The sequence below is a fragment of the Anopheles aquasalis genome, chromosome Y, assembly GCF_943734665.1.
Source record: "Anopheles aquasalis chromosome Y, idAnoAquaMG_Q_19, whole genome shotgun sequence".
Classification (NCBI taxonomy): Eukaryota; Metazoa; Arthropoda; class Insecta; order Diptera; family Culicidae; genus Anopheles; species Anopheles aquasalis.
The window spans coordinates 4,816,854-4,831,557 of NC_064879.1; the positions used below are offsets into that span (position 1 = coordinate 4,816,854).

General features: G+C 50.7%; 1 protein-coding gene across 5 annotated transcripts in view; it reads right to left on the reverse strand.

Moving 5' to 3' along the window:
* Positions 1 to 14,704, reverse strand: part of LOC126580022 (uncharacterized) — a 35,254-nt gene that overhangs the window by 3,461 nt on the left and 17,089 nt on the right. For 3 of the 5 annotated variants that reach the window (XM_050243857.1, XM_050243853.1, XM_050243854.1), the window contains 7 exons: positions 14,166 to 14,513; positions 12,558 to 12,768; positions 5,703 to 6,119; positions 2,733 to 3,941; positions 2,521 to 2,650; positions 2,294 to 2,442; positions 1,748 to 2,207 (listed from right to left, as the gene is read on the reverse strand). In XM_050243857.1, the coding sequence (XP_050099814.1) occupies positions 1,748 to 2,207; positions 2,294 to 2,442; positions 2,521 to 2,650; positions 2,733 to 3,941; positions 5,703 to 6,119; positions 12,558 to 12,768; positions 14,166 to 14,513 (2,924 nt within the window). The remainder of the gene's footprint in view (positions 1 to 1,747; positions 2,208 to 2,293; positions 2,443 to 2,520; positions 2,651 to 2,732; positions 3,942 to 5,702; positions 6,120 to 12,557; positions 12,769 to 14,165; positions 14,514 to 14,704) is intronic. The other 2 variants (XM_050243855.1, XM_050243856.1) reach the window with 2 other exon arrangements.

Sequence of the window (14,704 nt, forward strand, 5' to 3'; positions counted from 1 at the left end):
TGTGGCTTTTACCCTGTCCGTGGCCGAAATTCCGCGCAGTGGCAGGTCATTTTCATCGAGAAAAATAGGTCTATTTTGTCGATTTTGATATTTTGCTAGATTTTTTTCACAAGTCTCGGTCAAAATTGATTAATTGTTGCTTGGAACGATCATCTGTAACCGTTTTGGCCAAAAAGGCCTGCAATTTGATGACTCCTAATATTCTAGATGGTTGCTGGTTCTCTTATTAATATCACTACTTTTAAAATGTTTGAAACCGCACATTGCACTGTGTTTCAGTGAGAGCATACCCACCGTAACCTTCAATTAAAACTTCATGCGACTTGGCCGCCGATTTTTTGAGCTGGAGGCAAAAAACGAACAATGTCGTCAAATGGCAGAAAATATTTGTTATTGTGTTAAATAAGAAAAATTGCACACCGATTACGTTTAACGGGATGCCTAATGAGCAAAATAAAACACTCTAGACTGGCTTTACAGCTCCATTTGGCGTAGATATAGCCTTAGAATGGAAAACTCGGTTTCATATGCATACACCTGGTATTGCGCTTTAACCCTCATCCGCAGCCCTATTTTAAAACCTTAATCCGCAGTCCCGGGTCTGGCCAGACCCGTATGCTTTTACATGTGTTTGCATACAAAATGCATACGAGTTTTCGAGCATACAAGCCGAGACGACAAGATATTGCATAGGAGTGTATTTTTAAAAAGTCCTTTTAAAAGGCAAAAGGACGAAATTTGCCAACACTTAAATATAGTAACTAAAAGATAGTTCGACAGAAAATAAAATTCTATGACGGTACCCGGAAACTCAGGTCTCTATGTTGATTAGAAATGAGTTAAAACAACGACCGAAAACGCTCCGGGTCTGGCCAGACCCGGGACTGCGGATGAGGGTTAAAGGTATTTAGTTATACTTTAAAACCGACATTACATATGGGGCTGTGAAGCTTCCCCGAAGGAAAAAAAAACACGGCACCATCGTTTAACACCGCATCGAACCGCACGAACAAATTCAGGGACCGAACACTGCTATTACTATTACTTTCGCTAATGCAGCTTGCATGCTGGCAGTAATTTTCATATTAGCAAAAGCGATCGCAGTACATTAAAAAAAATAAGGGGCAGCCCCCCCCTTTTCTTTGCAGACCACAAAGCAGCGCTCACTGCATTGCATTACAAAGGGGTGGCAGGTTTTGGTTTATGCAAAGGATGCGTGTAGGGGATCGCGCTAGCACACGATCCAGCAAACAGAATCAGCGCCAGCAGCAGCAGCAGCAGCAGCAAGTGTAGCAGCAATATTAGCAACATCACGGTGCCAAAAACAACACACTCACTTCTAACGCAGATAACTAACCTGCCTGCACTAGGGTGCAGTACGGTGCGAAGGAATAAAGAAGACCAGAAGAAGAAGAAGAAGAAGAAGAAGAAGAACAATAATGATGGAGGCGGTGCGTAGTGCTGGTGACACACACAGTTTTTTTTCGTGCTCACTCGGCTCACACAGTGCAGTTTGTCGTGACGACGAATGGCGCAGGTCCTCGTGTACTCTATGAATGTAGTTAACCCTTACGCCTAACACCGGCACGTACGTTACGCTCATTTTAACAAACATCTTCTACCACCACCACCACCACCACCACCACCACCACTACGACACTCTGTACACACTGTGCACCCCGTCGTTCTCGTCTAGGTCGGTCCTAGGACCTTCGCCATCACCGGCCACTGAACCACCGTTGCTTACCATTGTCAGCGAACGCACTATCGTTGGAGTCGTCCTCCGACGAGCGGTTCAACACGAGCGATCCACCATCATCGTTACTCTGGCTGCTGTGGTGCCGATTACTGTGGTAGTAATGGTGATGATGATGGTGGTGATGGTGCAACTGTAGTAGACTCTCTTCCATCGGCACCACCGGGCCACCACCGCGCCGTGGCAACGGTAGTGGCGGTCCGGCGATCGGTCCGGCGATCACACTACTACCACTACTACCGGGCGCACCTACATCACCTTCACCGCCCGCCACCGGTGCCGCCCGGTGCCTCCGGGGCTCCGAGTCTGCTTGATCTTCGCTCACGCTCCCCCCCGGGACCGTTCGGCGCCCGGTGGTGGCACTCGTTGTGGCGGGCACCGGCGCAGCGCCCATCTCCATGTACCGGCTGCGAGTAATACTGCGCATCGACTGCTCCTTTGACTCCGCCGACTAAGGGAGAGAGAGAACCGGGGGGGCGCATTTCAGCGTCATTATGCAATCATCATCATCATCGGCATGGGATCCGGGCGCCTTACCGTCGTGCTGTCGAGTGAGAGCGTGTCGGGAGTGGTCGACGACATAGTACTCTTGCGCTGGGCGGTCCGGCGGATCTTCCTGTTCGCCGCCTGCACAATATTCGCCACAAAGCCGGCCGTCGTGTCCCGGTTACCACCATCCTTGAACGCTACCGGGGGTAAAGGACGGGGAAGAAAAAGGTGAGCGACAAACCGATAAACCACGGTTTGTTTGGGCACACACTTACGCTCTAGCTTCGCCACGTTGTCCAGCAGCAGTGTGGTCGTCGGTACCTCCATCGGTGAGTCCACGGTATTGCCCCCGTTCGGTTTCTCATCCACCGACGGCAACGGTCCATCCTCGAAGAAGTATTGGTACTGCACAAGAAAGCGAACGAGCGAGCGAACGATGTGAGTGACAGAGTGCAGTGGTGCGTGAAAACAAAACATTGGCCCTTACGTAATTGATCAGCACTTCGACGATCTGGCACTGGTGCCGCATATCCTTCACCGCCGTTTCGAGCGACTCATTCGCCGACCGCACAACCGACGGTCCAAACACAATCGCCAGATTGCGCGGATCCATCAGGTTCACCTCACTGTGCGCACTGACACGGTGCAGGTGGCGCAACAGGTGCTTGAGCGTTTCGTAGTGAAGCCGCGGGATCCGGTGCAGCAGCTGCCGCAACTCCACCAGCCGCCGCTGCCCACCGAGCTTGTCCGCCGCAATAAAACCCCCGTACAGTGCGTTCGGTAGCAGCGGTTCGGGCAGGTTGCGGATGAACGACTTCAACAGCGACGACACCACGTTCACGTCCTCCCACCGTGGATCGTGCAGGGCCACCTCGTCCAATCCCCGGTTGATCGTGTCGGTTAGTTGCGCGATGGCCGCCGTATTCCCCGGTATACGATAGATGCCAACCACACCCAGGCCCCTCGATTCCACCACACCGGTACACTTGGCCAGGACGAGCGGCACGTACGGGTGCTCCTCCGACATTGGGCAGTGCTGCAGTGGCACATTGATGGACGCACCGTCCGGGAATGGTAGCAGCTCGTGCTGTTGCTGCTCCTGCTGCATCTGTTGCTGATGATATTGCTGCTGGTGCTGCGGGTGCTGCTGGTGCTGCGGGTGCTGGTGCTGCTGCTGCTGCTGAAGCTGATTCGGATACTGATGCTGACAACCACCGGCCACCGGGGACGGTTGCTGGCCCTGCATCTTGCGGAACTGGCGCGCCACGATGCCCTTCCACGTTTTGGACTTGGGCGAACCGTTCTCCCGATCCGAACCACCGCTCGCATGACCGGCCTGGTGTTGCTGCTGCTGCTGCTGCTGCTGCTGATAACTGGCAAGCTGATGATACGGATGCTGCGGAGCTTGATGGCGGTGATGGGCATTCGCCGAACTCGGTACGATTGGCATAGCGGGCGTCGAGGGAAGCGCCGCCGAAGGGGAACTGCAACGATCGGCCGGTGTCTTGCGGGCCTTGGTCACCGGCGATTGGCCGGATGGGGAGCGGGTACCGAGCGCGTACTTGCGCTGCGCTTTTGTTGGCAGGATCGGCGAATAGTCGTCACCGCTGGTGCCACCGCTCGGTAGCTGCACGCTGGTGAGGGCGGCTACACGCTGCGGTTCCGCCTGCTGTCCACCCAGACTCTTCAGATAGTCCTGCGTGTGAGTAGAGAGAGAGAGAGAGAGAGAGAGAGAGAGAGTGTGTGAGAGAGAGAGTATAAATTATACAGGGTGCGCCATCAGGATGCTTTCCTATTTTAAACGTTGAATAACTCTGTCATTTTTCAGCCGACTTTGACAAATAGGACAGTTTCTGATACTTCAATCTATGCCATTTTAATAATGGATCACTTCCACGTTCCACGTTCCTCCACCTTGGTATTTAATTAAATTTAATTTTTATTTGTGACACATGTTTTTAACATTTTTCCCTGAAAGCTGATCCTTTCAAGAATATTGTGTACTTTTTTTGGATCAATCGAAGAAACACTGACAAAGATACAGAATTTTGAAAATCCGCGTTTCATGCAAGGCTCCATGCAGCTCGCTACTTTGAAGAGTGAGTCGGTGCCCATCGTACCGTAAAAACTACTAGACTGATTTGTTTGAAATTTTTAACACATAATCTGTACACTCTTTGCCAGGTAGCCTCGTCGAGATATCATGAAAATTGTTGATACTTTTTTTTAAACAAATCTGTAAAGTTCGTTTTTTACGGCAGAATCGCAAAAAGCATCACTTATTCAACTTCAAAAATCTGCCAAAAATCGGAAAATTAGAATATCAACAAAAACTCTCCGGCACTACCTAGATAAACTTATAATCTTTCTAACGAATATCGATTTGTACATTTCTGATGACCTGTCACACAACTATGATGGGCACCAGAAAAGGTATCTTTTCGAAGACACGACTGCCTAAATTTGATGGCATGGATTCATTTTCCAATGAATGTTGCTCAAAACAATACCAAATATTCTTCAAAAGTTGTAGATCAATATGCCATTTACTTGAAAAAATACAGTTGAATGGTTACGTAACAAAAAATCGTCAAAAACGGGCCTCTTTTTGGCCCGAAAATACCGAAGTCCCCCCTTAAAAGAGCGGACTCAAATAGTCACACGTTACATTGGAAAAAATCGGCCAATGGTGGAAATTGCGATTGTGCAATGGATGATGAATAAATGCACATAACGGCGCCGGCGTTTTTTCCTAGGGTTCTATTTTAAAAGTAAGGCTTTTGCAAACAAACCAAAGACTATGAAACAACTGAAAGCAAAAATTAGAGCTGAAACTGCCAAAATAACTCCCCCGAAATGTTGTCAAATACAATGCAAAATGCAATCCGAAAAAGTGACACTTTTTCTGTATGCGCGAATGAAGGCGGTCATTTGATCACGATATCATATTTTGAGTATGTGCACAATAAATGGCATAAAATAAACTAAATAAATCTGGTTCAGTTTTTTTTGTAATCGGCTGAAAAATGACACAGTTATTCAACTTTCCAATAGGTATACTTGCTGCTGGCGCACACCCTGCAGGTCCACTGTATGTTGCCCACTCGTGTACGGTGCACCGGTTGGAGCAGGGCACGATCCAGCATGTACCGCTGGACCACGGCGTACGCGCAGTGATGGCTCGTCCCGGTAGTGCCGGCGATCAGCACCGGAAAGTACTCCCGTATGATCGGCACGGTCAGTATGAGATCCATCACTGTCGTCGATTCGTCAGCTACACTGGATGGGCCACTGGACACTGGACTGGTACCGCACTGGATGGCGGATATGCTCCGAAACCCTTATCTCTAGAGTGTTGTAGCTCGTTATCGCTCGCGCACTCGCGCGCGCGCGTCAAATGATAACAAAACAGCCCCGCCACCTGTCCCCAAAAGAACACTCCACCCCGGGCACCTACCGGACTGCGCAGCGTTTGATCCGTGGTGTCCGGTGTCCGTCCCTGCTCTGGCCCTCCTGCTGCCCCACCATCGACGTCACCATCGGCGATGCAAACGCTGCGTAGTGCCTCCATCCACTGCTGCATCTCGTTCGCACTGTCCGCTTGCACCAGTATTTCGCGGTCTGGTGCGGCGGTGCTGCTCATCGGAGTGACCACTTCGATGCCACCGCCGCCACTGCTCGCCAATCCCGACGTTGACTGCGTTCGGTGAACTTCGGTGTGGGGATGGAAATTGCCGGTAGCGGCGGCCTCCAGCGGACAGTACGAACCGGTGGTGGTGGCCGTCGCCAGCCGGAACACATTCTTCCGCTTCGTGTAGTTGCCCTCCGACACGTGGAAGTTGGTCAGATCGATCGTACCGGCCGGTTCCGGGCTCTGTAAAATGTGACAAAATGCGCGGAAAAAGGGAGAAGAGAGGGAAGAAAGAGGAAGAAAGGAAAGGAACAACAGAAACAAACAAAAAAGAAAGACAATGAAGAGAAAACGGGGGGGGGGGGAAAAGCAGGAAAAAGAAGAAGAAGAAGAAGAAGAAGAAGAAGAAGATAAAGAGAGAAAGAAAAAAAGAAGAACAAGAAAAAGAAAAGAATATTAGTTCCCAGACATCAGCATCGGATCCGCATCTAGTGAGTCTAGCTGGGTCTCCGAGATGGACTCCCTCTGGAGGGGGGATTGAGCGGTTTTTGGAGCGCAGAGTGCGCCCCGCAGTCCTTGCTCCTTGGAAATGAGTGGCGATATTAACCCATGAACCGGTCGAATTCCAGCGGCGTAGATTCAGCTTCCGGAAGCCGGGTGCATTACGCATCCAATTGAGCAGACGTCCCCCGCCACCACCACCACCACCACCACCACCACCACCACCAATCGACGCGTCTCGGCCGGAGCGCGAACGCCGGTGATCCGGCCCGCTGGCCAGATCGGACGCGACGCTCTCGCTGCTACAGTAGGTCGCACCGGACCGTGCCTCCTCTTGTGGAGCTTCCTGCTGGTGTTTTGGTTGTTTTTTCTTCTTGCCGGCCGTCGTTGACTTGCCGAACGAAAACGAGTGGCCAGCGAGCGGTAGGCGAGCCTGGCGGGGCCGGTGCTGCCGCGTCTCCTTTCGACCCTCGTCCTCGTCGTCACACATCGTCCTTTTTGTCAATCACCCTCTGCTTCGTTCCGCACAACTACACGTTCACAAACACTCACACAGGGTGTGCGCCATCAGCAAGTGTCCTATTTTAAACGTTGAATAACTCTGTCATTTTTCAGCCGATTTTAACAAATAGGACAGTTGCTGAATCTTCAGTCTATGCCATTTTAGTAATGGATCACTTCCACGTTAAAAGAGCGGACTGAAATTGTCGGTCAATAATCGGTCAATAGTGGAAACTGCGATCGAGCAATGGCGATCCTCGTTCGCCTCATAGGACTTTTTGAAAACTAAGGTTTTTGGCAAACAAATTGAAGGGTTTGAAACAACTTGGAGCAAATATTGGAGCTGAAACCACCAAACTAACTCCCTAACTGTTGGCAAAACAATTTAAAATGCCCGAAAAAGAGGCTCTTTTTTGTGTCTCGAATGAAGGCGGTCGATTTGATCGATAGCATATTTTGAGTATGTACACAATAAATGGCATAGAATAACCTAAACTGGTTTATTTTTTAAAATCGGCTGAAAATGACACAGTTATTCAACGTTTAAAATAGGATACATCCTGATGGCGCACACCCTGAACATTCGTGCTCCTGTATTGCCTGTTCGAATGTTGTTCAAAATTGGCAAAACAGAAGCACCAGAGACAGTCTACGGTACTTCCAAGCACTCCGAACAGAAGAAACTTAGCTGCTGCACCAGAACAGAAGGCAAACCGTTCGCTAGGGTTCTCGATCCTCAACTGCGCGCGAACGAGATCCCACCCCCCCCCTCCCCAAAAAAAAAACAGGAACGGCACCCTACTAATCGAAGCAATGACTAATGAACGCGCACCCAGCCACTGTGTGGCAGTGGCAGATCGTAAAATCTTACGCCAATTTTGCCCCTTTAATCGCCGGAGTCCGAGCGTAGGCCAGTGGTAATAAAATCCTACAGTGGAGCGTCGTAAAAGTGCAGCAGCAGCCCTTTGTGTGCTCCACCCCCGGGGGGGGGGGGGGGGGGAGGCAGGATCATCTATGCACGTTGCCCACGCGTCGCGTTAATCAAAAATGGCGCCCTGGTGGGTGACATCAGTGAACCCTTTTTATTATTTTTTTTTTTTTTTTGCTTTAGCCGCATGGAATGCAACGCCACCAAAACACTTGGGCACAATATGCGCATTTAGGGGGGGGGTCCAAACAAAAAAAATGAAAATAAAACAATCGTCAGTAGGTGCCAGATGGTGGCCAACCAACTGAGGCTGTCACACACTAATCGGATGGCGGATGTAGAAATTTTTGGTTCCGCGCTTCATGCACCGCTGACGCACCTCACCTTACCAACCGACCGCACCCCAGTCCCCCCCCCCCCCTCTCCTGTTCGCGCGCAAGGTTACGATGTCGCAGATTTCTCCTCGTGTGTGCGCGGGCGCGCGCCTCCACTTGCTCACAAACCACCTGTCGCAGCGACGGAGTGGCCAACCCCGGGAACCGAGCCGGAGCTAGCTGGTGTACCCGGCAGATAAGGGTTGACCCCCAGCCTGTCTAGACCGCTGCCCCCCCTTTGAACGCTTTCGGACCACCCCGAACCCCCATTTTTGGGGGTGGCCCAGGAGGGGTGGTAAAAAAGGAAAAGGGGGGGGGGGGGCGTTGTGTGGTCAACGCGCAGGTACGCGATTAGCATGCAGAACCACAGAGCGCCGTTCCGCGGTCACCGCAAAAGGGCTCACCCGGCCTGGAATGGAAATGGCCACTCCGAGCGGTGCAATGGGTGGGAGGAGAAGCGAGCGGGTTCGTGATGGAGGTTTATGAAACCGGCATTCCTCACCAGTGATATCACGGTATCACCGATTCGTTTCTCTCTTTTTTCTTTTCATCTTTCTCTCTCGCTCTCTCTCTCTCTCTCTCTCTCTCTCTCTCTCTCTATTTTTCTCCTACGACGGAAAGTGAGATTGGGGTTGGGCGAATCTTTTTGATTGCGGGACAGCGACATATCCAGATGGGGTGGATGGGGTGGGTTTTTTTTTTGAGGGGGGGTGGAATGCACCACCACTTGTCGTAGGTGTCGCCAGCGTCCTGCGATCTTCCGTTTGCCCCGGGGGGGGGGGGGGGGGGAAGCGAAGGGTTGAATGATGAATACTAGACAACAACAATTGTCACCACGCACGCACGCACGCACGCACGCAAACAATAGAATACGAGATCCGTGTTCTGAGGGGAGGGGCTGAGGGTGAGCAACACATTGGAAGCCGGTGTGACATCACTCACATGTGTCGCTGGCTACCGAGTGCACTAGATCGTTGTTGCCATAAAGGGTCCTCAACCCCACCTGCCCCCCCCCCCCCCCCCCGGTCTCCTTCCGGTTGCCCAAAGAAATGTTTGTCCCACCGACCGACCGGCACCGGCGCCAAGGACTCAACAAGGACGCACTCTCCACTACACTCCGACACACAAAACACGCACGCACGCACGCACGAGGCTGTGGCGAGGCACCCTCGTGTAAGACGGGGGGTGCACCCTCACACACGCTCAAGCTCAGCCGCTTGCCTGCTTGACGGTACGGAATCGACTGGCAGCTCGACGATCGGTAACGATCGGCTGTCTCTCGCCTCTCGGTGGGGGCAGAGCGGGGGGAAGGGGTGGGGGTTGGGGGTGGACTTTCGCGATGGATAGGCAACCGAGACCGCTCGCTACTGGCTGGCCGTTCCGGCGTTGCAACACACCGATCGTTCGTTCTCTCGTGCCCAGTGCAGGGGGATGGGCGGGGGTGGAGGGTAGTGCGGGGTGTTGATCGTCGCGCGATCATCCTCTACCAATCGCTACCCTACCGATTTGTATCGCGCATCATAGGCCACGCGGGAATCTGGTAATCTAGAAGAAAATGGGGGTGTGGGGGATGTAAACACCCCTTTTGTTTTTTTTTTTTTTTGTTTTGTGTGCATCCTCGCCTACCTGGTCCCCTGGTTTGAGAGAAGAAGAGTTTGATTCTCATAAGCGACGACGGTTGCACTCCTGTCGCCTCACGATCAGTCGGTCAACAACAACAACAACAACAACAACCCTCACATCACCCTTAACAAGGGTGCACGGGGTAGTTGCACTTCACCGGCCAGTGCGATTGCATGCGCAGTGCCTAATGCAGTGGGACGGGCAAGGTGAGCTTGGCGAAAGAATTGACCTGCCTTTCCACCCCCCCTCTACCCCCTTCTTTCATGGCACCCCCACCCCGGTGGTATCAAGGTGGCCATCGGGCGAGCGCGCGCGATCGCGCGCTAATGGCGCTCACCACCGAAAGAAGACTCCAAAGTGCACCCCGCCCCGCACCCTCTGTCGTGGTTTGTATCTAATATGGAAGTGAAACTGCCTAATTGCTCCGATTTTTATGCGATCCTCCACCACCACCACCAACAACAACAACAACAACACACATGCGCTCGCACGGGGTTTCGAGATTTCGACAGGCGAAAATCGGAAAAAGCAAAACAAAGAGAGGGTGGTGCGCATCGAGAGAGCCATCCGGTCCAGATTGGGAGGAGGGGGAGGGGGGGTGGTGGGTGGGTGGTTTTGTCAAAGGAGCGGAACCACGGAGCGGAGCGGGGGCGTACGGCCGGACGCATCCATATCGCGCACCCAAAACCAACCGAACAGGTCGAGGTCGAGAGGAAAGTGGGCGAATGTGGGCCTTCCGCGGCAACCGACAGCCTCGTGGCCCCCCCCTCGGGGGAGAAAGGGGTTGCAGCGGGCAAGTTTTGTGTACCGAATGAGTCACTGGCAGCGCACAGGGAGGGGGGGGGGGGGGCGAAGGCGGTGGTGAAAACTCACTCTCATCTCCCGAGAAGTCCGCGGAAATGCGCGCAGGTTAAATGGAAAACAGCATCCAAGTGGCTCATCGACCACGACAGCGGAGAGAAGTGCGTAGAGGAGGGAGAAGGAGGGTACCGGGGGGGGGGGGGGGGGGAATTAAAAACGGATTCAAAAGGAAAGTTGCGCGTCGTCGTCGCCGTCGTCGCTATCGATAAGCAGCCGCTTGGACGGAACGCGAATCATTTTTCCCCAAAAGGAACCCCGTTCGGGGGGACCTCCGGAAGGGCAAGCAGAGCAGAAAGCAGCACCCCTTGGTGTCAGGCTCAGCTCAAGCTCGACCTCGACCAAAGGGGGGAAGCTTGGTTACTGGGAGTTGAGGTGAGCAGGGAGGGATGTTAGCCGGGGAGCCAACGGAAACGCTTTCTGCACACCGCGACTCGCTAGCTAGCTAGCAGCCGTGATAGTGTCGCGATAGACCGTGACAGTATGCGCCGTGACCGCCGCCACCTTTTGCCACCTTTCGAAAGGGCGGATAGGGGAAGGAGAGCTCCAAATTGTCGCTCGTGCACTCTTCTTATTTCTTCCTTCCTCTTTCTCTCTCTCTCTCTCTCTCTCTCTCTCTCACTCTCTCTCTCTCTCGCATACTATTTATCATTCGTTTGGTTAACACCAAGGAGGTCGTAAAGAAACAAGGGCCAACTAGCTTCCATCGTTCCCTTTTTTCAACTTTATTTACATAGCGTTGCCCTAAAGGTTGACCGCAAAAAACCGCAGCAACGAAAAGAAATGTTTGAAGCAAACTGAAAGAATTTCACTCCACAGTGCCACTATAAAGGATGTAGACGAATAAATTTCTTCGGTATTTCGGGGGAACTTCGGTATTTTCGGGCCCAAAAAATAGGCCCGTTTTTGACGATTTTTCTGTGACGTAACCATGCAACACTATTTTCTCAAGTAAACGGCATATTAATATACAACTTTTGAAGAATATTTGGTATTGTTTTGAGCCACATTCATTGAAAAACTAATCCATGCCATCAAATTTTGGTAGGCATGTCGTTGAAAAGGTACTTTTAACGGTGCCCATCGTAGCTGCGTGACGGGTCATCAGAAAAGTACAAATAGATACTCGTTAGAAAGATTATAAGTTTATCTAGGTAGCCTTGGAGAGAGGTTGATATTCCGATTTTTCGATTTTTGGCAGATTTTTGAAGCTTGAAAAAGTGATGCTTTTTGAGATTCTGCCTAAAAACACGATTTTTAAAGATTTGTTTAAAAAAAAGTATCAACAATTTTAATGAAATCTTGACGGCGCTACCTGGCAAATAGTTTACAGATTATGTGTAAAAAATTTCAAATCAATCGGTGTAGTAGTTTTTACAGTACTGGATGGGCACCGACTTCAAAATCGTTGGTTTTTGGGAAACGCTTTTCAAAGTAGCGGCCTGCATGAAAAATCAGTAACATTGTCAGTGTTGCTGCGATTGATCCAAACCTTTAACACAATATTCTTGAAAGGATCAGCATTCAGGGAAAAATGTTAAAAATATATGCCACAGAAAAAATTAAATACCGAAGTCCCCCTTAAGAAAACGCATCGCCAAGAATGAACCAAAAATGCCGCAAAGCCTACTGCGTGGCGAGCGGGCGATGCTTTCTTCTACGATCTCAAGGTAAAAGAGCATAACAACAAAATTTCAATTGATTCTAAAATAATTATTTAATCACTAACACAATCCGAATATCAATTGTTTGTTTTATCGTTCTGTCGTTCAAACCGTTTCCTTGAATCGACCGTTTTTGAATGAGCATCTGCTACGTTTTGAAATGTTTCGAAGGTCCGGGAGTCCATCCATGGGTTCATTTCAAATTCCCCGAAAAATAAAAGGAAACACTTACCTGGACGGAAGATTTGCCATCCCGGAGCAGCGTCAGCTTGAGGCGGTTACCGCGCAGCTCGGCGTGCACCTGGCGCCAGCTGCGATCGACCGATCGCTTCCCATCGATTGTCGTCACCTTGATGTGAAGTTCACCGGCCCGTACCACTGGCTCGGACAGGTCGGCCGGATTGTCCCGGAAGTGGGCTAGCGCCTTCGATTTGCTACCGTGGCTGCGGGGGAGGGGAAAAAAAGGGAAAGAGGAGGAGGAGGAAAGGAACAGAAAATGCAATCAGTACACCACGCTACATGACACTCCAGCCCGTGGGCCCAAGGGTTTACTCCAAAGACACAAGACACACACACGAACACACAGAGCACACAAAGCAAGCGCAGGCCCCCACCCCGCGGGCTGGGTCCTTTTCGAGAGTTTTCGGGGGGGGGGGACAACAGAAACCAATCGCTTGAAATTAGCAGAGAGCGCGCAAGTAGTTGGAGAGCACGTGTTTGCTGCATAATCGCATTTTTCCTTTTCCAAAAATACTGCCAAAGATACTTATTTACAGAGAGAGAGAGCGAGAAAGAGAGAGCGAGACCGTTCTGATGCGCATTCGACGAATATTTGTAGAAAGCTTGACCAGTGAACAATATAGTCGTGACAGTGCGGCTGGTTAACAGTGTCGAAGAGGCAATCATAAAACAGTAAAGCGGTTGGAAAAAAAGCATCAATGAGTCCTGTTTTTTACGATGCTACACATATTAATAGACGTGCACAAATACATTGAGAGGGGGCATTTGCGTATTGTGCGAGTACAAGTATTAGTACCATTTGTGACATTTTTATTTTACACGCTTTTATGAGTACGATACGATGGGCACCAGAGCAAGGTTCATTGTTTGCAGATTTTATGAAGATGGATGAAGCTTTTAAAAAAAATCTTCCCCAAAATCCGACCAAATTTTCATTAAACTTGTTGTACTTGATTACGACACTTGCAAAAATATATACAGCTAGGTAGTTTTCGTCAAAAACAAATCGTAAAAATGGGCCGTTTTGGGTCCGAATCAAAAGACTTGGCCGTTTAAGCGACGAACCCGGTTTGGTCATTGATCCACTTCAAAATGCTGCCAAAAATCGAAAAAGCGACAAATCAAGAAAATCTCAACGCGGATACCTTGATAAACCTGTAATCTATGCAAAAAAAAATGGATTTTGCATGTTTCAGATGGCCCATGAAACGGCTACGATGCGCACCGGGAAAGGTACATTTTTGCAAAAAAAAACGCCTTTTCAAAAATGATGCCTTGTACGATGTTTTTTTTAGCAAATCTTCCCCTAAAACAGTACCAAATATTCTGTGTAATATGGCATGGCACTCACAATTATACAGTGAAACGGTTTCGGTTCACAAAAAATCGTAAAAAAATGAGCCTTTTTTTGGCCCGAATTCACGATAGTCTCCCCTTTAAAGATGGTGTTGGGATTCAATGGGTGATCGAGTGCGAATACGAAAGTTGCGGAAGAAATTCAAGGCCACCGAATCGAACAACGAACGAACAAACGAGCAACGACAGTACAACACAGCGCACAAGGGTGCATGCAAGATCCACCAAAGCAAGGTAGGCTAACCTCTGGGCGAAGAAGTAGTTTCGCGTCACCTGACCGCCCGGTGTGGTCATCGTGATGACGTGCAGGTTACCGAGGCTGGCCGAGGCCGCACCAGCTAACCACCGCGCACTATCTAGCGCAGTGTGGTGGTGGTGGTGGTGGTGGTGGTGCGGTGAATTAGAGAAGGGCTGGTGCCGTGCCATGTCCGCGGTCGCCGCCAACGCCGGCGTTGGCGACAGCGGCTGGCTGATCGTGGCGCTACTACGGCAAACCGGCGATTCGGCCTCCCGTTCCGAGTCGGCCTCGTAAATGCGGCGCAACGGTTGGATGTCATCGGTGAAGCGTGGTCTTCGCCAGGGGCGAAAAGCACTACCCCCGGGATGGCCCGGGGAAATGTGGCCGAGAGACAGAGAGAGAGAGAGAGAGAGAGAAAGAGGGAGAGCGCGAGAGTGCCGTCAATATATTAAAGAGTGAGGCAGAGAGAGAAAGAGGGGGGGGGGGGAGTGGGAAAGGTAAACGAAAAAATGAGCAGAGAATAAAAACCTCGTAAAAAAAACCAT